The sequence below is a fragment of the Neoarius graeffei genome, chromosome 10, assembly GCF_027579695.1.
Source record: "Neoarius graeffei isolate fNeoGra1 chromosome 10, fNeoGra1.pri, whole genome shotgun sequence".
NCBI lineage: Eukaryota > Metazoa > Chordata > Actinopteri > Siluriformes > Ariidae > Neoarius > Neoarius graeffei.
In genome coordinates, this window is record NC_083578.1 from 12370173 (window position 1) to 12393130 (window position 22958).

Here is a 22958-nt window from a genome sequence, read left to right on the forward strand (position 1 = left end):
TAATGAAAAAATAAATGTAATGCATCTCTAATGGTGAGACAGTATTCAAAAAGAAGTTGCAGGCTTATACTTTTGTACTGTCTCAAATTATATTCAAGACATGAGATTAGTTGCAACAATAGAAAAATATAAGGAAAGATGCCGAAACTAAGTAATCCTCAGATAACTGAGTAACAGTTGTTAATGAAGCTGTAAACAGTAAAACGGCAATTTCAAAAACATTTGACACTTTAAATACAAACTTCCTAAGGTTTTGCTAAACCGAGTAAATATTGCTTCAAGGTTTTTTTTAAATTTAATGAAGATTGACTCAGATTTAAGTTCCTTCAGGAGGGAATTCCATAATTTAGGCCCATTAGTGGCAACAGTAAATTTGTAGATATTAGTTCTGCAAAGCTTAACTCTGTAATCGCTTGAGTATCTAGTATCTATTGATGAATTTGAACATTTTTACAAAAATACTTTTAAATGTTTCTGGTATAGTATTAAAACGAACAGAGTAAATGACTAGTCCTACTTGTAAAGAGTGAGTGTTATTTAAATTTAGCAAATTATATCTATAAAATAAAGGACCAGTATGTGCTTCATATGAGGATTTAGTGGTAATTCGTACAACACGCTTTTGCAAAACAATCAGTCTATTAAGATTTGTTTTATAAGTAGATCCCCATACTATATTGCCATAATACAAATAAGAGTAGACTAATGAATAATAAAGTTTAAACAATGATGATTATGACACATAAAATTTGGATTTTTAAATTATTCCTATAGTTCTAGATATTTTACTGGAAACTATGTTGATATGCTCTTTCCAACTTAGATTTTGATCAATTATCACACCTAAAACTTTTATGCTTTGGCTGCTAGGTATTAACTTATTATTAATCCTAATCATGAAATTCAAATTGTCAAATCTTTTTTGTCTAGCTCTGAATATAACATATTTTGTTTTCTTTATATTAATTGACCGTTTATTAGCAGCAAGCCAATGTGACACTTTATTAAGCTCTTGATTAAGTATACATGGATTAAAATTTTCCGTCACTACGACGGATTTCCGTCAACTGGGAGCACTAAAGGTCAATAATGAGAGTGATGCAGATCCGAGGAAAAAAGGGGGGGGGGTAGGCCCATAGGTCTGACACCGACGTGATTTAGAACTTCACCAAGCTGCTGTGATTGCCTGTTGTTGAACCCTTTCTTGTGCTATGTTTGAGTATATGTAAAGGAATAAGTTGTTGCGCTAGATAGGCCTAAATAAATAAATACAGCCTCTGCTACTGTCTAGTCCCGGGGAGGCTCGGCGTAGGCAGCGAGCCACGGTGCTCGGCTTGAGTTTCGTTTCTATCGGCGGCTCCAGCCCGACTTTGCACACTCGTAACTCGGCCAGGGGAGGTCCCAGCCTCTCCAAACATGGCAGCCAGCGACCTCTGCCCTCTCCCCAACGAACCAGCGCTGCCAGGGCGGGCCAGCCCCGCGCCTCGGGACGCGATTCACCCCGAGGCGAGCCGCGGCGCTCCGCATCAGTTTCCTTTTAACGGCGGCTCCACTGATGAAACAATCTGGCTGTCCTACTACTAGGCAACTACTTGCCTACTACTAATACTAGGCCTATTGTAGTAGTAGTAGTAATAATATTTGCCTATTGAAAGGCGATCAGGTGAAAAATCTAAACAGCCCTGTTGAAGCCGCCGCAAGATCTTTGCTATTAAGCCTTTTGTAGGTTAAACAGGCTTCGGCAGACAGCATTCTGGAAAGGCTGTGTTTTTCTTTGGTTTGATTAGCCTACGATTTAATCTTTAAACATTATGGTTTCAGCAGTTCGCTTAAACATTGTAGGCTGCAGAGTCGGGCTGCAAGATTTCCCGACACTTGTTTAAGATGACAAACTTCATAGTGAGGAGAAAATAATTCCACAGTATTTAGTGCCTCGTCAGTCTCAGAAATTAATAGTGAAGGACCAACGCGAATTAAGTGCCAAAAAAACATCTCGTAGGCCTATATTTTACATTTTCAAAAAAGTCCGGAATTGGAAGTCGGTCAGTGGAGTGTAATGAAGTGTCTCATTCACTAAGCACAAAAGGTCGGAAAACAGTGGAGAAAACAGCGATTGCTTAAATAGGCTACTAATGTTTTATATTAGTAATTTAATGTATGTGACAAATTCATTGATTAAATAGATAAAGAAGCGAATACTCCAAAGCTCAAAATTCAGGAAAGTGGCTCCGGTGTCGCAAGTGCACAAGAACAGTTATTTGAAAGTTAACCTAATGAATTTGTGCGTGCACGTGTGATTTCATGAAGAACTGGGACAATTGGCATTCGGTGAAAGATTCACACCTATGACTCATATTCACGCGCGCCCTCTCGTCCATTGTTGCTTCGTTTTCCCGATTTACACGAGTGTCTGAAGATGGAGTTTTCAGAAATCTCCACTCTGCCCAGAGTTTGCAAAAGTAGCTGTTTTCAGTGACTGAAACCTCCGTATAGGTGTGAATGAGAGGTGCAACCGAATAAATAAATGTGCGTCTTTTTTATCCGGCTACATGTAGGCCATCACTGCGCAAAGCCTCTAATGTTGAAATGGTAGTAATATTTGTTAAAATAATAGTAGGCTAATTTCCACATTAATTGGTAAAATGGCCCAAGGGATGTGATGGGGGGATGGCCGTTTTATAAGGGGGATGATTTGAGATTTTTATTTCAGAAGGGGGATGCCTCCCCCCACATCCCCCCCTCAACTCGAGTACTGCGTATAAGGCCATATTTCACCGGACATCGGCCCTTCGATTTCCATCACTAGAGCGCGTCAAATTACTTTCAGTTTTGCCAGCATGGACGCGCTTCTTTTAAATGAAGGCACAGATGTGTCAGACATCAACAAAACGGTAAAGAATAAGTGGAGATGGGCTTGGCGAAATGAAATGGGCGATAATGGCAAGCTCCTGCTGCTGTGCCAAGGAAAAAGAAACAAAAACAGGCATCAGGTGTTGCCAAACTAGATGCCTTTGGTTTCACTGCGAAGAAGCAGAAAAAGTGAACTTTCACTTTACTTTTCTTGTTTCCTGGCTTTATTTCAACAGATTTTCTTATTTTTCTTTCTGTTCCACTCTTTTGAAAGCATGGTTCAAGTTCGACTGCACTTGCACTTTTCTCTTAACCACTGTTGTGCATTACTAAAGTATTGTTGAAATAAATTTGCACTTTGTGCTGAAAACTTGATGTTTCATCATGAATAGCCAGTAATGACAATGGTCAAGTCTTGCCTTAGCTTTAGTCATTGTTAAAATTATGTAAATGTACTATACGTAGGGGCCGAGGGGATAATGGACAACACGGCGTTTAAAATTTGACGCATCGCTGACGTGGTAGGGGCCAACAACATGGAGCTTTTTTTTTTCAGTCAGATGATTTTTTTTTTTTGCTTTAATCCATGAGTATATCAGCTAGATGTTCAATATTCTTGCATGAATAGAAAATATTTGTGTCATCAGCAAATAAAATAAATTTCAATAATTTAGAACAATTAGATATGTCATTAACATACAGGACAAACAGCAAAGGACCTAGTATCCTCCCTTGCGGAATCCCGCATTTAATGATTTCTTGTTTAGATGAAACGTTTTTAAATTTAACATATTGTTTCTGATCATTTAAGTAATTCCGTACCCATTGAAGTATATTGCCTCTTATACCATAATGTTCAAGTTTGGTTAAGAGGATGGAATGATTCACAGTATCAAAGGTTTTGGACAAATCCAAAAATACACCAGCACATACTTCTTTATCAATTGAAGAAGATATTTGATCCGCTAACTGAATCATAGCTAGGGTAGTTGAATAGTTTTGCCTATAACCATACTGATGTTCATAAGAGACATTATGCTTATTTAAAAATTTAACGAATCTTTCAAACGCAACCTTCTCAAAAAACTTTGAGAAGGCTGGTAGAATTGAGAGGTCGATAGTTATTAAAATTAGAGTGACACTCACTCTTGTATACAGGGATTATTCTTGCCAGTTTAATATAATCTGGTACAATACTAGTTACAATTGAAAGATTTATTAAATAGCTTAAAGGGCCTGCAAGTGAATCTATATTCATTTTGACATCGGTCATATTGACACCATCAAAACCAGCATGATGTGTTCCAAAACGTGTTCTATTCCCTTCTAGCGGGTTTCATTCATTTGGTTTGATAGCATGCAATATTGTTAGCATATCGCTTATCCTACGTGTATTACATCACTCTACGCGATGGAGAACGATTGTTGAATATGGTTTAGGATATTGTATGGTTGTCAAGACAACATGATGTCACATGTCAGAGACGTAAAACTTCCACGCTAGCGAGCGACTGTGACAATTTGTAAATAAACATGGCCGCCAGGTTTGCTTTGTTAAAAACGTAAGATTTTGAGAGAATTTTGAAAGAGAAAGACGCGTTGAACAGCCGAAAGGAATGTGTATGTATAATAATAATAATAATAATAATAATAATTTCACCATCATGCTAGCTGAATGAAATATATCTGATATACCATGAAAAAAAGATTTAAATATTCATATTTTTTGAATTTATATCAGGAGACATTTCCAGACTAACTGTAAAAACAAAGCTGCTGCTGTTGTCGTCCCTGTGGTTTGAAGTGTGTTTGGGATTGTGTGGGTTCATCCACAGAGCTCTCACACACTCAGTCGTGAAGTGTCATTCGCAATTGTGTGTGTGCTTTGCAGAACATCCCGCTGGTGTATGTGTATATTCGTCAGGGTGCTGTTGATCAGGCTTTGATCTCTCTGACCCTTCTCTGCCACAACCTGAAAGTTCCCTACAGCGTCTCTCCAACTCGAGTTCACAGCAGCTGGATGAGGTAAACTCTCTCCCCCTCGCGCTCGGCCTCGCTTTTTCTCTCTCTGTCTTCACAACTTCACAAAATAAGTTGTGATAAAAAGTCCATATCACTCAAAAACTTGGGGAATGGGATTCCTGGAGGGATGGAAAGAATGATGGCCAGATAGACAGGTAGATAAACAGATAGGTACACATGGTTATCTCAGATAAATATATGAATAGGTGGATCTGTAGCTGATCGTGTTAAATAAACTGGATTACATCAAATATATGAACAGAAGAAGAAGAGAAAGAAAAAATAAGAAAGGGGAAATGGGTAGGTGGGTGGAGAGCATTCGAGTAGCCGTGTTAGAAGAGTAAAGTCCATCCATCCATCCATCCATCCATGTGTTTGTTTATCTGTCTCTCCACCTGTCTGTATATCCATCTAGCTGTTTCCGTCTGCCTGTATATCTGTCTGTCTGTCTATTTCTCCTTCTCCGTCTGTCCGTCAATATAGCTGTCTGTCTATATGTCTGTCTTTTTGTCTCTCTCTCGCCATCTATCTATCTATCTATCTATCTATCTATCTATCTATCTATCTATCTATCTATCTATCTATCTATCTATCCTAATGGTCCGTCAGTCCCTACATCTCTGTCTTCATGGACACCTATCTATCTGTCTGTCTGTCTATCTTTGTCTGTCTCTCTGCATGTACATCTGTCTATTTATTTCTCTGCATGTACATCTATCTATCTATCTATCTATCTATCTATCTATCTATCTATCTATCTATCTATCTATCTATCTATCTATCTATCTATCTGTTTCTGTCTGTCTATCTATCTGCATGCACACCTGTCCGTCCGTCCGTCCGTCCGTCCGTCCGTCCGTCCGTCCGTCCGTCCATCTATCTGCCTGCCTGCCTGCCTGCCTGCCTGCCTGCCTGCATGCATGCATGCATGCATGTACATCTGTCTGTCTTTCTGTCTCTCTGCATGTACATCTGTCTTTCTGTCTACCCGTTTCTCTGCACATCTATCTGTCTGTCTGTCTGTCTCTCTCTCTGCATGTACATCTGTCTATCTATTTATTTCTCTGCATGTGCATATCTATCTATCTATCTATCTATCTATCTATCTATCTATCTATCTATCTATCTATCTATCTATCTATCTGTTTCTGTCTGTCTATCTATCTGCATGCACACCTGTCTGTCTGTCTGTCTATCTATCTATCTATCTATCTATCTATCTATCTATCTATCTATCTATCTATCTATCTATCTATCTATCTATCTATCTATCTATCTATCTATCTATCTGCCTGCCTGCCTGCCTGCCTGCCTGCCTGCATGCATGCATGCATGTACATCTGTCTGTCTTTGTCTCTCTGCATGTACATCTGTCTTTCTGTCTACCCGTTTCTCTGCACATCTATCTGTCTGTCTGTCTGTCTGTCTGTCTGTCTCTCTCTCTGCATGTACATCTGTCCATCTATTTATTTCTCTGCATGTGCATATCTATCTATCTATCTATCTATCTATCTATCTATCTATCTATCTATCTATCTATCTATCTATCTATCTATCTATCTATCTATCTATCTATCTATCTATCTATTTATCTATCTATCTATCTATCTATCTATCTGCATGCACATCTGTCTGTCTGTCTTTCTGTCTCTCTGCATGTACATCTGTCTATCTATTTATTTCTCTGCATGTGCATATCTATCTATCTATCTATCTATCTATCTATCTATCTATCTATCTATCTATCTATCTATCTATCTGCATGCACATCTGTCTGTCTGTCTCTCTGTAGTTACACAGCTCATGGTGTAAATTACCTCACTAACACACTTCCTGTTGTTTTTTTCCTTTAATGTATCTCGAGATTAAAAAGGCTTTGTAAAGCTGACGAACTTTTTGTGTCTATTCAAATCCAGATAAGCCCAGCCTGTACTACCGCGATAATGAACTACGCACAATGCATTATGGGTAATAATCAAACTGCCTGAGAATAACACCTTGTGTATTCTCAAAATCATTTGTTTCACGTCTCGGTACAATGGATTCTATGCACTGCATATTTAGATACAGCGCAAAGCCTAATTTGTCGTATATTCTCTTCCTTAGTGTAAAAACTAAAACGTGATCACTGTACCGTCTCTGACCGTCGGAAAAGGACGCAGTAAACAGTCGCAGTAACCAGGTTGCGAACAGTGGATTATTTCCTGCTGTTTGGCAGCCACACCGGACGAGTGAACACTGTTGTTAATTTCGGTGTGTTTAGCTAAGCGCTTTTTAAAGCCACATATTGAGCCAGGCAGGAGAACTGCACAGGCCTGCACTACTTTGCATATTAAACAGTGCACCGGTGTGTAAGGAGATAAAGGAAGGATGAAACATAAAGTGTACGCGTTTATTATAGGTTGTAAACGAAGGCCAGCTGTGGAGAGAAAGGAAGACGGAATGTATTTTATTACCGAGGTCATAAGACTAATTAATAGCCACTTATTCAGATGGTACTGTGGAGAGTTCTTAACATATTCACAGTCTCAAAGGTGCTGCGTAAACCTGGCTTAATGTAGTGTGCTCCTGCTATGTCGCCACACACACACACACGGCAGGCATGCTCTACAGATATTCAAGACCATCGAGCACTGATTTATACAGGAAGCAGATTATAGTAATGGACATGCAGTCATGAAAATCTTCATATATGTACATAAAATGTGTTGCACATAATACAGCTAAATGATGTGCAAGTCCAAAAGGAATGAAGAGGAATCCAGTCCTTCAGCCTGTAAACAGAGAGAGAGATGGGTTAATGGATGAATGGGTCATGTCAATATACTAAGAGATAGAGAGTGAGTCAGATAAACAGTCAAGTAAACAGGATTATCTCAGATTGGTAAATATATGGACAGATGGATTGGTAGATGTCTGATTTAATAAATAGGATTAAGTCAGATAGATAAATAGACGCACAGGTAGATGAACAGGCAGACAGAAAAAAACCGGGATTAAAACACAGATGAACAGAAATGTATTGTAGATGCATGGACAGCTATACAGAAGTAGACACATGATGGGTAGATAGAAGGGTAGAAACAGGTGCGGATGGTCGTGTTAAATGGAAAGATACAGACGGATGAGTGGGTCGGATGAATATATTCGATAGATAAGCTGATAGATGGACAAACGAATATATAAGGTGGGTGGATGGATGTGTATATAGGATGGATGGTTATTTTAGATAGACTGATGAATATACACTCGCTGGCCACTTTATTAGGTACACCCATCCACCTGCTGTCGGTTTTATGCAGTTCTCTAATCAGCCGATCTCTTGATAGCAGCGCAATGCGTAAAATCATGCAGATGCAAATCAAGAGCTTCAGTTATTGTTCAAGCACATCAAACATCAGAACGGGAAAAATTGTGATCTCAGAGTGTGACTTTCTTTCATTGTGGCATGGGTGTTGGTTTGAGCCAGATGGACTGGTTTGAGTATTTCAGAAACTGCTGATCTTCTGGGGTTTTCACATACAACAGTCTCTAGAGTTCATATAGAATGGTGCGAAAAACAAAAAAACATTGAGTGGGTGACAGTTTTGTGGGTGGAAGCAAACAAACGCCTTGTTGATAAGAGAGGTCAGAGGAAAACGGAAACACTGGTTCGAGCGTTTTTGCCAGGAAGGATATAGTAACTCATATAATCACTCTTTACAACCGTGGTGAGCAGAAAAGCATCTCAGCATGCAACAGCAGAAGAACACATTGGGTTCTGCAGCCAAGAACAGGGATCTTAGAATCAAGAACAAGTCCCTGTTAAAGTGGCCGGTGAGTGTATGGGATGGCTGGACTGATGGATGGGTTTATTGACGGATTGTTGGATGGATCTATAATAAAGATGGATAAATGTATTAATGGACGTATTGTTGAATATATATGCAGTGTTTTCCCCAGAAAAAAAAAAGAAAGCTCTAAATTCTGGCATGATAATACACAGACAATTGAGCGCCAATGGCGCGAAAGTGAGCACTGAAGGCGGGAAGCGAAACTAGAGGTGTCCGGGGGCGTGCCTCCCCGGAAAATTTTTTGAAAATAGATGCTCTCAGGTGCATTTTCAGGGTCTCTGAGAGGTTTTAGATCCATGATTATAGGATAGATTTTACCAGTGTTTCAATGATTTCTGACCTAAATAGTATTAATGCATACACATTTGAAATTTCACCTTAAAGTTCAACATGCAAGTTAAACTGTTTTGTTACAGATTACTGAGGTCTATGATGGATTGAAAATCTACGGAGATTCCTTAATTATCTATGATCAAGTCGTGTTGTAACAAAAATGTGCATGAAAATATGAACAGCGGTTTGCTCCATCTTATGCAATCCAGTGAAGAGAATCGATCATCATGACCTCCTGTTGATCACAAAGGGATCTGAACCTAAGACCAGCCACCTTAAAATAAGTTGCTGTATTACTATAACTGTAATAATTTAGAATGTTTCTGATGCAATTACCGTAATATATGTATAACTAAGATAAGATACACTGAAAAGAAAAGTAAGGCAACTGCATATTATAAAGTTTAAATTTTGGCACTTTATCAAATGGACTAGATTAAGATTAAAACATATTTAAAGTAGTGCTGTCAAGCGATTAAAATATTTAATCGCGATTAATGTCGCGATTGTCATAGTTAACTCGCGATTAATCGCAATTTAATCGCACATTTTTGTCACATGAAAAACCATTGTAATTCTCTTATCAGCATAAAAAAGTGAATGGGCTTGCTCACCGTTCGAACTACGGGGGTACTCGGGGGATCCGAGATCCCCTGAAACAGACATGAGATCCCTCGAAAACATGATTTGGGAAATGTTGGGGGGTCTCTAAAATATTGGCAAAATGATGTTTATTGACATACAGTAGCAATCGTGTGTAACGGGAAGCATTTGCATATCCGAAGTGAGCGCGCGATCAGAGATCCGCGCTCTGAGACAAGCGCAAGCACCCCCCCAAGGGAAAAAAAAAAAAGGGACCCCCCGAAAATATCGGCATAGTTCGAACACTGGTTGTACCAATGTTTTTTTTTTTTTTTTAATTGCAGAGCATAACACGTCTTGTCACAGCCACTGCAAAGTGGGGCTGGAGCCGCCTATGGGAAAACGATCGGAGCACCGTGGCTCTTCGGGGGAGGGCAGAGGACTCTGGCTGTGCGGGGCGTGGCATCATGTCACAGAGCGTTAATCTCGCGATAAAAAAATTATCGCCTTTAAAATTGAGTCAAGTTAACGCGTTAATAACGCGACATTTTTGACAGCACTAATTTAAAGGAAAAGAAAACTTAATTCATGCATTTAAGTTTGCAGAAAGATTCTGTACTTATAAACACATTCATGAAGAGAATTTGTTAATAAGTGTCAAATGTAGCATAATTTCGAATAATAACGATAAGCGTATTTGGCAGCGTGATGTCACTGTGAGCCTTTAACAAAAGAATAATCCGGAGCCTTCTTTTGTTAAATGGATCCCAGTGACATCACACTGCCAAAAATGCTTGTGATTATTATTTGAAATGATGCTATATTTGACACATTTGGACAGCTTCACTTCGTGAGTGTGTTTATAAGTATATAATCTTTCTGCAAACCCAAACTAATGAATTGAGTTTTCTCCTCCTTTAAAGCAGATTAATTCTCCTTGGCTTTTGCTCGGCCCAATGTCGGGCGACCCTCTAATAGTCCATCTCGCTGCCATCCATGCTGATGTGGATCAGATTGTCCAGCGAGTGCTTTTTGAGCCAGTCGCTGCGATCAAAATTGACGACGTTTTCGTTGTCGTGACAGTTGTCTGGTTTTGTGCGCCATCACTCACGTGGGTTTGTTGACGTTTAGTCAACCACTCTTTGATGGAAGCCATAATGATAATAGACTAGGTCAAACTTTTGTGATTAAAATCAGCCGGCTTTGTCCGTCTGGTAGGGGACGACATCGGCAGCCAATGAGATCGCTTATAATGAATCGGAACATTCCGGGATGTCTGACGTTTTCTCTGGATATTTTTATTGGACGGTTTGAACACGTGATCTTGACATAGCCAACAGATTACAGTTTGTTTACATCATACCACGCGGACATATTACTTTGACAGAATTAACACAAACATTGGGGAAAAAAAAGACCGCTTGTTTAATACAAATATCAATCAGTATGGAAATGGATCTGTTATTTGCTCTCCTATGTATCTAGTTACTTGTGGGTAAGAAATTTAATGTATCGGTATAAATCTAAGCATATCGGATTTTAACTAAAGCGACTAAGCGTATCGGCAGGCAGAGCAAGCGTATCGGGCCTGATACGCTAAAACGCTTTGGGAAAATTCATGATATGGACGGATGAATGAAGAGTATTGATGGATCAATATATAAAATTGACAAATGGTACATTGGCTATGTAAGCTGGATAGGTTGAGAGTTGACATGTAGATGAGGGATAAGAGGAATTCTTGCAATGTCCTTGAGATGAAGCAGTCTTGGTGGACAGAAGCATTATATCATGTCATGAATTGTTAAGTGCAGTGTCAGTTTGGTTGACAGCACACTGCTGTAACTCTGTTTTTTTTTTTTTTCAGGGTCTTCCTGCAGAAACTGGGCATCATTTTTCAACCTGATCACGCAGTCACGGAACAGGAGGCAGAAACCCACAGCCTGTACTCTTCCGTCATGACCTCGGTAAGTCCTACAGACTTGACTCGAGACAGGAAGCATCACATTTCAGCTGCAGCAAAGGTTTTGAAAGTTGAGTGACCATGAAGGCCAAGGCCATACAAGCATGCCTACTTTTACCAAACAGAGGCGAGCAAAAAAACCTACTTAATTCTTTCTGCTGTTTCACAAACTGTGAATGATGTATTCTGTTCGTAGCTGATTTTCAAGGTGAGAAATGCTTGCTGTGTGAGATCAGTGAATTGGAAAGAATAGCAAGTTGTTCACGTTTGGCATGTCCTTACTGTGCCCTTGCAGTACTTAATAATTAAATATAGTCAGGTCTAAGTATTTGGACCGATTATTTTTTGTTGTAATTCTGCCTCTGTACAGCACCACGATGGATTTGAAATGAAGCCATCATGATGTGATTGAAGTGTAGGCTTTCAGCTTTAATTCATGGAGCTTAACAAAAATGTTGTTTTTAAGAAATACAGCCTTTTTTTTTTTTTCACAGGCTCACACGTAATTGGACAATTGACTGATAAGCTGTTTTATGACCAGTTATGGCCTGTTTCCACATTATTTTATGACAACTTAAGGAGATAAAAGGTCTGGAGTTGATTCCTGCGTTTGGCAGCTGTTCATGGGAAGGGCACTTCCATGTAAATGTCAACCTCACCATGCAAAAATAAAGCAACATCAAAACCACTCCCAGAGATATCACCTAGGCCTATATTTTACAGATGTGAATAAGTTGAACCAATTTGTAACCAACCTAATATGTCACTGTCAGTCTTTCTTTCTTATAATGTAAAACCCAAGCTAAAATCAACTTTGATCATGTACAATTCTATATTATTGCCACAAGCCACAGAAATGTATGCTAAAATCCACAAAACAGCAAAACAATAGCCATCCTAAATATTATTTAAGAACTTTGATAGTTTTAGCTGATATTTAGAGAGTTTTTCAAAGGGTTATGGTGGTTAAATTGCTGATTTTCTAAACATATGCCATGTCTATTTCAGACGCGTCACATCCATAACGGAATTTCGTCGCATCCATAACGCTGACTTTTCCTTCCGAAACTCTGCATGAAATACAAAATATTTTAAACAAAGATTTTTTAATATTCACCTTGGACCCCTCTATCAAACGGATATCTCCATTTCGACATTAGGTTTACAATTTCACAGAGTTTGATAATAATGTACAGTCACCCAAGAAAAGTGATACTTTTTCTGTCACATCCATAACGCATCTTTTATTGGCATTTTCTGGCATGCCCTAGATGTACTATGGGAATTGTTCTTGTTCTATCACTTCTCCAGTATGGTACAGCCTTAAAATATGCAACACCTGTTTAAATACTGGGAGACAATAAAACATGCACTGGGTCATTTGTTGCCATTTTGAGTTCAAGTGTCATGTCCATAACGCTGGAATTGCTCGGAACTCTCAATATGTGGTCCAAAGAGGTGTCAATGCAAGTGAACGAGGCCATCAGTAAAAAATAGCCGGATGAATTCTGAAAAATATAGAGCTATACTTTCTGCTCAGATTCAGTCAACTGCTACAAAACTGATGGGATGGTGCTTCACAGTAGAGATGGATGATAACTCAAATCATACCGTGAAAGCAACCCAAGAGCTTCTTAAGGCAAGTAAATGGAATGTTGTTCAGTGTGCGAGTCAGTCAACCCAGTTGAGCATGCTTTTCACTTACTGAAGACAAAACTGAAGGCAGAAAGACCAGCAAACTAGCAGCAACTGAACAAAGCTGTAGTAAAGGTCTGGCAAAGCATGTCAAGGGAGGAAACTCCGCATTTGTTGATGTCCGTGGATTCCAGAAGTAAGGCGGTCATCGACTGCAAAGGATTTGTATCCAAGTATTAAAAATGATGCTTATAATTCCCAAATGGTTAATGCGATATTTTTGTTGAACCTCTTGAATTAAAGCTGAAAGTCTATACTTCTGGTTCACATCTTGATGGCTTCATTTCAAATCTATTGTGGTGGTGTACAGGGGCAGAATTACAAAAACTGTCTCAGTGCCCAAATACTATGGAACTGACTCTGTATATATGGGGAACATTTGGAAAATAAACTTCAGCTTGGCTCCATTTGCCCTTATAGACATTGGATTATAATCTTTAAAATAGAATTGCTTGAAAAGAGAAGACCAGTTTGCCCCCAACTTGGCTATTAATATTTAAATTCATTCATTTCCTTTTTTTTTCCCCCTGGTGGAGGTTATGCTGATAACAGGCTGAGAAGGTCACCCCAGATTTCTTTATCCCCAGCTAATCTAGCTCCTCTTGGGGCCATACCCAGACTTTCTCATGGCAACTGTGAGATATAATCACCCCAGTGGGTCCTAAGTCTGCCCCAGGGACAGACCTCTGCACAGTCTGTGCACAGACTGTGCACTGTGCCCTCTGCACAGTCAGATATCCTCTACCATTAGCCAATCATGAGGCATCCTTCTAAGATACCCAAATCCCCTCAACTTGACGTATCCCTATTTGGAGAAGCAGCAATTATATTCTAAGGTGCTCCCAGAGCAAGCCCAAAAAGACTGTGGTCGAACCACTTAGAGTATACTCCTCTCTTTCTCTCTATGGCCATCCTCATGTTTGAGGGTTGGCGATCCTAGGAGATACACACACGCTCCTCCAACCCTGCCTGTCCCGTGCCAAGGCAGAGCATGTGGCACCGGTCAGACCCGTCCAGTCTTGAATGTCATCCATCCATCTCCTCCTACGCCGACCTCTTGATCTAGTCCCCTCCGCTTGGCCCTCCAGGGTAGTGCATGTTAGACCTCCAGCTCTTGTTATGTGGCCAACATAGGCTAGCTTACATTTGGTGATAGCAGGCAGGAGTTTCCTGTGGGTGTTCAGTTCCTGCAGAATGGACTTGTTAGTTCTATGTTCTACCCAGCTAACCCGTAAAATCCTGCGATATCCGAACAACTCGAATACCTCGATGCGCTTCATATCCTCTTTCCTGAAGGTCCAACTTTCGGCACCATAGGTTGCGATGGGTCAAATGAGTGTTTCAAGAAGTTTGACCTTCAGGGATTTACTGAGGGCGTGGTCTTTCCAGAGTTTGGCTAAAGCTTTGATGGTTGTTCTAGCTATGCCAAGCCGACAATGGATTTCCTTGCTGCAGTTAGCATCCTGGTAGATATACACCCCAAGGTACTTGAACGAGCTGACTTGCTCAAGTAGCACACCATTGCAGTAGATGTTGATTGCTTCTACCTCTCAGGTCACTGCCATGGTCTGTTTTGGCGGCGTTGATCTCGAGGGAATGTTCTCTTGAGACTGTATCAACCTTGTCTACCAGTTGCACCTATACTTGCCTTATTCTTTTGGTCACTACCGACAGCTTGTGACTATAAGTGAGGATAGAGATTTAGGTCAGTAAACACAGAGCTTTGTATAAAAACTGAGCTGCTTCTTGAGCATCACAGAATGATATAGTTCTCCCAAAGATTCTTTAACTCCAGCAACAGGGGCAAGGTCTTTCCCCTCACCTGAAGGAAGCATCATACACTCTTCTAGGTGAGAACCATGGCTTCAGATTTGGAGACGGATTTTCATCCCAGCTTTTCCACAGTCAGCATCAAACCGTTCACATGTGTACAGAAGGTCTGGTTTGGGTAGTGTCGGGAACAATATTGACAAATAACACCGATGTTTCCTCTAACCCCCCCACACTGGACACTTCTTCAGTATCAGCTGTGTTTTGATATCCGGTCCATGACATCTACAAACAGGAATGAAGACAAGACACACCCTTAACAGAGTCATACACCTTGAACAGTTTCAACCTAACACCAGGAAAGCCAACACAGCTTGCACTGTACTCGTACAGAGACCGGATTGCACCCAGATACCCCGTACTCCTTTAGTACCTCCAACACAAATATTGAGCCACAAGATTAAATACCTTCTCCAAATCCATAAGACATGTAGACTGGATTAGCAAATTCCCGTGAGCCGTCACAAGACTGTGCAGGAGTAAAGAACTAATCGGAATCCTAGCTCAGACACGGTCTCCTCTCCAGAGGTCTCATTTATACAAGACTGCATAGAAAAAGTTCTGATTCTAAGAAAGTTGATATTTATCACACATGAGTATGCTCAGCTGTAGGCAATGGACAGTGATTAATCCCACACATTCAAAATTGCTCAGTAGCCTGTCAGAATGTTGAAGAAAATGAACTTTGCCAACAGTGAAGTACTTGACGCTTTTATGAGTGGTTTGTCTTTGAAACAGTCGCAAAATAAAATAAGTCCGTCATCTCCGGGCTGTTTCACAAACACGGTTGTCTTTTTGAATAACACCATCTAACTCCTGCAACTAGGTCCTTTGTGTGTGTGTGTGTGTGTATACACAATGGAGTTTCTTATACTTTATTTTACAGGGACACACCAGCCCTACCTACAGCAGTAATGTCTCTTATAAGTATGTTTAAGAGTAAAACGCAGGCTCAGTTTTGACCTTGTGCTCATTTCATTTAATTCTATGTTAATTATTACTCTTAAATTGTACTGGTTAAATTCAGAATTGCATTTTTTTCAGGGCTGTGAAAAATCCGCGGAATTCCACGAATTTGGCCGCCAAAAATATAATTTTAATAAATCATCTAATTTTGCAATAACAAATTGGGGGGGTAGGGGTTGTTGTCTACCGTCCGCTAGTAGTCTCATACAGCGAGTGTCACCGAGCCGGCGAGTCTGGGAAAGAGCCTACCGCAAATTGTTCTTTCTGTAACGACATTGTAATTTTTTTGGTATCTTTTTTTCTTTTGCGACAATGACAGACCAGTTTACAGCATTTGTGCCATGCTTACAAACCATGGCGTGAATCTTGTGTTCTTTTCGTTTTACCGGTACCATTGTGCTCTTTAAACACGCTTTCGATATCAACGGTTTTGAAAAGGAGAATTTCGCGGTATGTCCGCGTCACGGAGGGACATCGTTCAGAGGGAGGACGGTGAGACCGATGATGTCAAAAACATTGACAAGGAAAACGGCATCAAAAATCCATGGAATTGTCGATGGCTGGAGTTTAAAGCCGGTAGTGAATATCTCCATGAGCACATACGGAAGATAAAAGAACCAGGGAAAGCTTACTGCATCTTGTGCCATCAGGATGTGAAGTACGGTTCTGGTGGAAGAACGCGTTTGGTTGACCATGTTAAAGGAAAAAAACATGCGGAATTGGTGAAATTGAAGCTATTGAACTATAGATTTCCAGGTAGACCATCTTGTTCACATTTATTATTTATGTAGTTTTAACTTATGTTATTGTTCATAATGTTCATTGTTGTCATGAATATGTAATGAAAGAGAGACCAAAAGAGCAAGGAAAAGCCATATAGAAAGTCAGAAAGAAAAGAGTAGGCTTTCTAAGCTGAAGAAACTGCTAACAAAGAAAAGGAAATAAATATAAATATTGACTTGTAAATAGTTGTATATAGTTTTTGACTAGAATCTGTCTAACATGAACAAGAAAGACATTTTGGTATTGAATCAGTTCAAAAACAAGAACATTAGTGACTATTATTTAATAGTCAGTCTAGAATTTCCCCCCTGGAAAAGACGTTATGGTACCCAATGAATTGATACAAATCGACACAAGAATATAAGTGAATTTATAATATATGAGGTATGTTATTGATATATTTTCATTCTTCAAGTGAACCCTTATCAGTTAAAAGGTAAATCAGTTCAAATTGTATTATTTCAACATAATAATAACAGTTCAAATTAAATGGCATGGTTGAGAAAATATTTGCTTTCAGGAGATGCTTCGAATCTATCAATATACACAAAATCTGTTCAGCTTCTGGGGCCCTGCGCCCCCCCCCAGACCCCCTGCTAAAATTGTTTCCTCGGATTTTGTCATTTCTCTTTCACAGTCCTGTTTTTTAGCATGAACTAGGTTTTCCTTCGGGACGTATACTGTACTTTCATTCATTATTGACAATAAAAAATCTTTGAATCTTGAATATGCCGTCTTCTCACCACAAGTAACATGGCCAGTATATGACTTGTAGCTCTGAAATTCTATGCGGTTAATTTCCATCTTAAAAGGTAATTTCTAGCAGCAGAGAAACACAAATCTGAGGTTTCATTTTTGTACTATTGTGGACCCGAAAAGTGTACCCTGATTGTGAAACAGACCTTCCGGGAACCACCATAATTCCAGGGTTCTAGCTAGGCCTCGTCAGCATATCAGGCCGATAGGAAATGTTTCCTTACAGCTACGCCCACAGTATTGCCGACACGCCTGTAAAAGTTGCCGCTACACTAATAAAAAGACTGGTCAATCTTGAAAATGTGGCTTTTTGTTGAATTTTTTCTTGATATCCCGATGCGGAGGTGATGGCACGCCGCTATGCGAATGCTCTACATTTGGACATACTCCACTCCCCGTACATATAAGCGCCCAGTGCGTAGCTGCCCGAGTAGTTCCGTGTGGAGATCGTCACTGATCATGCTAGTCCGGTTTACCTTCTTCCTTATGCTGTGTTTGCGGTAAAGTGCCATCCGTGTTAAGAGTCGCTTACACACCATGCACGTAATACAATATGTCCCAGTCCCCGAGTTAGATCTAGATAGTCATGTACTGTACAACCCCGATTCCAAAAAAGTTGGGACAAAGTACAAATTGTAAATAAAAACAGAATGCAATGATTTGGAAGTTTCAAAATTCCATATTTTATTCAGAATAGAACATAGATGACATATCAAATGTTTAAACTGAGAAAATGTATCATTTAAAGAGAAAAATTAGGTGATTTTAAATTTCATGACAACAACACATCTCAAAAAAGTTGGGACAAGGCCATGTTTACCACTGTGAGACATCCCCTTTTCTCTTTACAACAGTCTGTAAACGTCTGGGGACTGAGGAGACAAGTTGCTCAAGTTTAGGGATAGGAATGTTAACCCATTCTTGTCTAATGTAGGATTCTAGTTGCTCAACTGTCTTAGGTCTTTTTTGTCGTATCTTCCGTTTTATGATGCGCCAAATGTTTTCTATGGGTGAAAGATCTGGACTGCAGGCTGGCCAGTTCAGTACCCGGACCCTTCTTCTACGCAGCCATGATGCTGTAATTGATGCAGTATGTGGTTTGGCATTGTCATGTTGGAAAATGCAAGGTCTTCCCTGAAAGAGACGTCGTCTGGATGGGAGCATATGTTGCTCTAGAACCTGGATATACCTTTCAGCATTGATGGCGTCTTTCCAGATGTGTAAGTTTCCCATGCCACACGCACTAATGCAACCCCATACCATCAGAGATGCAGGCTTCTGAACTGAGCGCTGATAACAACTTGGGTCGTCCTTCTCCTCTTTAGTCCGAATGACACGGCGTCCCTGATTTCCATAAAGAACTTCAAATTTTGATTCGTCTGACCACAGAACAGTTTTCCACTTTGCCACAGTCCATTTTAAATGAGCCTTGGCCCAGAGAAGACATCTGCGCTTCTGGATCGTGTTTAGATACGGCTTCTTCTTTGAACTATAGAGTTTTAGCTGGCAACGGCGGATGGCACGGTGAATTGTGTTCACAGATAATGTTCTCTGGAAATATTCCTGAGCCCATTTTGTGATTTCCAATACAGAAGCATGCCTGTATGTGATGCAGTGCCGTCTAAGGGCCCGAAGATCACGGGCACCCAGTATGGTTTTCCGGCCTTGACCCTTACGCACAGAGATTCTTCCAGATTCTCTGAATCTTTTGATGATATTATGCACTGTAGATGATATGTTCAAACTCTTTGCAATTTTACACTGTCGAACTCCTTTCTGATATTGCTCCACTATTTGTCGGCGCAGAATTAGGGGGATTGGTGATCCTCTTCCCATCTTTACTTCTGAGAGCCGCTGCCACTCCAAGATGCTCTTTTTATACCCAGTCATGTTAATGACCTATTGCCAATTGACCTAATGAGTTGCAATTTGGTCCTCCAGCTGTTCCTTTTTTGTACCTTTAACTTTTCCAGCCTCTTATTGCCCCTGTCCCAACTTTTTTGAGATGTGTTGTTGTCATGAAATTTCAAATGAGCCAATATTTGGCATGAAATTTCAAAATGTCTCACTTTTGACATTTGATATGTTGTCTGTGTTCTATTGTGAATACAATCTCAGTTTTTGAGCTTTGTAAATTATTGCATTCCGTTTTTATTTACAATTTGTACTTTGTCCCAACTTTTTTGAAATCGGGGTTGTAATTGAATGGCTGAATCTGAGACACTTGGTGAACATCAACTGGTTGTTTTATTCTTATTCCATAAATATGTCACTAATATAGTTGAATATTAATTATAATAAGTCTTCAATCAAAAATGATCACAGCAACTTTTGGCGCAAAAAAACAAAACTCATTAATATTACCAAAAAAAGAGTGACTTTCAGGGACGCCTACAAGTGCCGGGAAATGCGCTAGAATGTGTCTCCGATCACGTTGAACCCGTGAGCTTTAGGGGAGGCCTAAGGCGGCCCCCGAACCCCCAGCCATTATGACTGGTGCCACTACGCTGATATTTTGGTCTCGTTAGAACCCTGCAGTTCTACTGTTCTGTTCTGCGCAATGAAAGAATCATGTGTTTCACTTGGCCATGTTCAACATGCAGTCATTAGCATTAGTTTCTGACACAGACAAACGTGCTTAGCAATCTGTAACCTGGCGAAGAACCCAGGATGCAAAGCACAAAACAGGATGTGACTGAGTTCCCTCAAACTTTTAATTTATAAAACGACAGAATATGCAAATCCTGAGTGTGTGTGAAAATTAGTTAACACGCTGAACAGCAGGAGTGTGTGCAGTCGTGCATGTGTTCGGTTTTGGTTGCTGATTGATTCACATTGCAGAACACAGATGGAGGCAGGAACTGACAGTGAGGAAATGTGTGCGCGTGTGAGACAGAGAAAGAAAGAGAAGAATGTTGATGAACCCACAAAAGAGTACATTTATCTTAAGCCTCGGTCACAACCGGCCGTACGTGCTCCTACGGCCGGTCTACGTGCAAAAAACGCATGAAACGCACGGAGGGCGTGCATGAAACGCACGGAGGGCGCACGTGTGACGTGCTGATTTTCGAGCCGTAGACTGGCCGCAGAGGTTCTTTGTCATGTCAAGCCTAGGTCACAACCGGACGTACGATTTTTTGGCCGTGCGATTTTTGGCGTTTCCCAAATCGTTGCGTTTTTTTTGTTCGTGGAGAAAGACGCACGTTGGCCGTAAGTTTGTCTTGCAACCTGGAAAAAAACGTAAGCGCCTGTAGAGTTTGCTTGACATGACAAAGAACCTCTGCGGCCAGTCTACGGCTCGAAAATCAGCACGTCACACGCGCGCCCTCCGTGCGTTTCACGCGCGCCCTCTGTGCGTTTCTTGCGTTTTTTGCACGTAGACCGGCCATAGGAGCACGTACGGCCGGTTGTAACCGAGGCTTCAAACAAACTCTACGGGCGCTTACGTTTTTTTCCAGGTTGCAAGACAAACTTACGGCCAACGCGTGTCTTTCTCCATGAACAAAAAAAAAACGCAGCGATCTGGGAAACGCCAAAAATCGCACGGCCAAAAAATCGTACGTCCGGTTGTGACCTAGGCTTTACATTTAACTTATTGATCTGTTTAAGATGGCTTTAGGTGATATCTCACTGTACTACATGTGCACATGTACATGCGTGTGTGTGCGCACGTTAACATCAGATGGTGTTACCAGACTGATGTTGCTTTTTGGTTCTGGGTGGTGTTTTGTTTTTCAGATTTGAATATGGAGATTAATTTCTTTCTCTTCCACATTGTTTTTTCCCTTTCTCATCCCTAAGGAAATTAGAAAAGACATCATACGGGTTACGGTTATGTTTACATGCAAAGATTTTCATCACTCTGTATGTAAATTCATTCTATGTATCCTGAACCGCACGTTCTTCACAGAAAAGTAATTTTTATGCTCATTATATGCAATCTGAACCAGTTATGCGCAGGTGTGGAACGAGGTTTAATGTCATTGAGGAGTGTATGAGTCCGGTTAGTGCACTCAGCTTTTTAATTGTGCTACTTGTGCTTTTAATGAGCGTTAAATTATTTCCAGCAGTAGTCGCCCATTACTGGTGTGAGTATTGAATGGAGAACGAGAAGAAAAACGTGTGACCGCAGGAAAGTTTCGCGGTGTTTCATATTGGCCTGTGATTCAGGAGCAGTGGCATGCTGGTTATTAAAAATAACATAAAAATGTACACGATATTGATTTGGTTTGATATCGTATGATAATACATTTAGAAATATAACAGGTTTACAAAATGTCACATATCGATACAGCTAGCTAACCAATTAGCTTTCTTGTATTAGGTTTAAGTTATTGATAACTTTATATAATTTTTCTAATCTTAAATGATGCTTCATTGGTGTATATGATGAATGTTGCAAGAATAAGTTTATATGAAGTTAAATATGAACCTGCTAATTGAGAAACGGGATTGTTAGCCCTGTGGTTTCACGTTACATCCCTTTTATAAGGTATGAATGTCGTCTTTTAATGATAAAATAGTGAAATAAAGATAAAGTAGCTTGTCAATTTTTCAAAATTCTTTCATGAAATAAAAAAATATGCAAACAAAACAAAGCCTTGCTGGATGTAGCTATCTAAAAACCCTCTGAAACACATCAGGGAAGAACATTTCTGTGTGAATGATGTTGAATTTCCAGTTCCACTTCCAGCAGCACCATCTCCACTTTGACATGTAGATGGATAATATAGAGGAAGTATATCACCGAGATAAGATCTGCAGCCAGACCCTCGTTATTACCCCGTCCTCTTTCTCTCCTCGCTCTTTTATATATATATATATATATGATCGATGTATTCATCTGTTTAACAGACCGTATGCTTTCTGGGTTGTGTACATGTAGCTCGGAGCCCACACACCAATTGATTTTATTATGGAAAGATTGTGAGGCTTGGCTCAATAAGAACACTGGGGCTGTGATAATGCATTCAGAAAATAAACTTTCTTTATTTTCTACCTTATTTATCTGCTTCTTCTCGTTATCTGTTTCATTATCTCCCTCTGTTGCATAATCAGTTCCAGATCTAATCTACTTTTTATGTTATGACCCTGAGTTATAAATGGGAGCGGTAACATAAAAGTGCAGATGCGGTCTATTGTGTTAAGCTTGCTGCTGAGGACAAAGTAAAAAAAAAAAAAAAAAAGGCACAGACGCACTTCTGGATTGATTTATTCACATTTCTACTGTGAAAAGAGTGGCACAAATTGCACAAAGGCATGAAAAACAATACTATCAAGTCAAGACCATCAAACATTGTTATGGACTTAATCCTGCTGGAAGAGTGGGAAATGTTCAACACAGC

At 40.0% G+C, this 22958-nt stretch overlaps 1 protein-coding gene across 6 annotated transcripts in view; it reads left to right on the plus strand.

The window, feature by feature from the left end:
• Positions 1–22958, plus strand: part of gpat2 (glycerol-3-phosphate acyltransferase 2, mitochondrial) — a 446786-nt gene that overhangs the window by 363623 nt on the left and 60205 nt on the right. For all 6 annotated transcript variants that reach the window (XM_060931296.1, XM_060931299.1, XM_060931300.1 and 3 more), the window contains 2 exons: positions 4742–4875; positions 11488–11587. In XM_060931296.1, coding sequence (XP_060787279.1) covers positions 4742–4875; positions 11488–11587 — 234 coding nt within the window. The remainder of the gene's footprint in view (positions 1–4741; positions 4876–11487; positions 11588–22958) is intronic.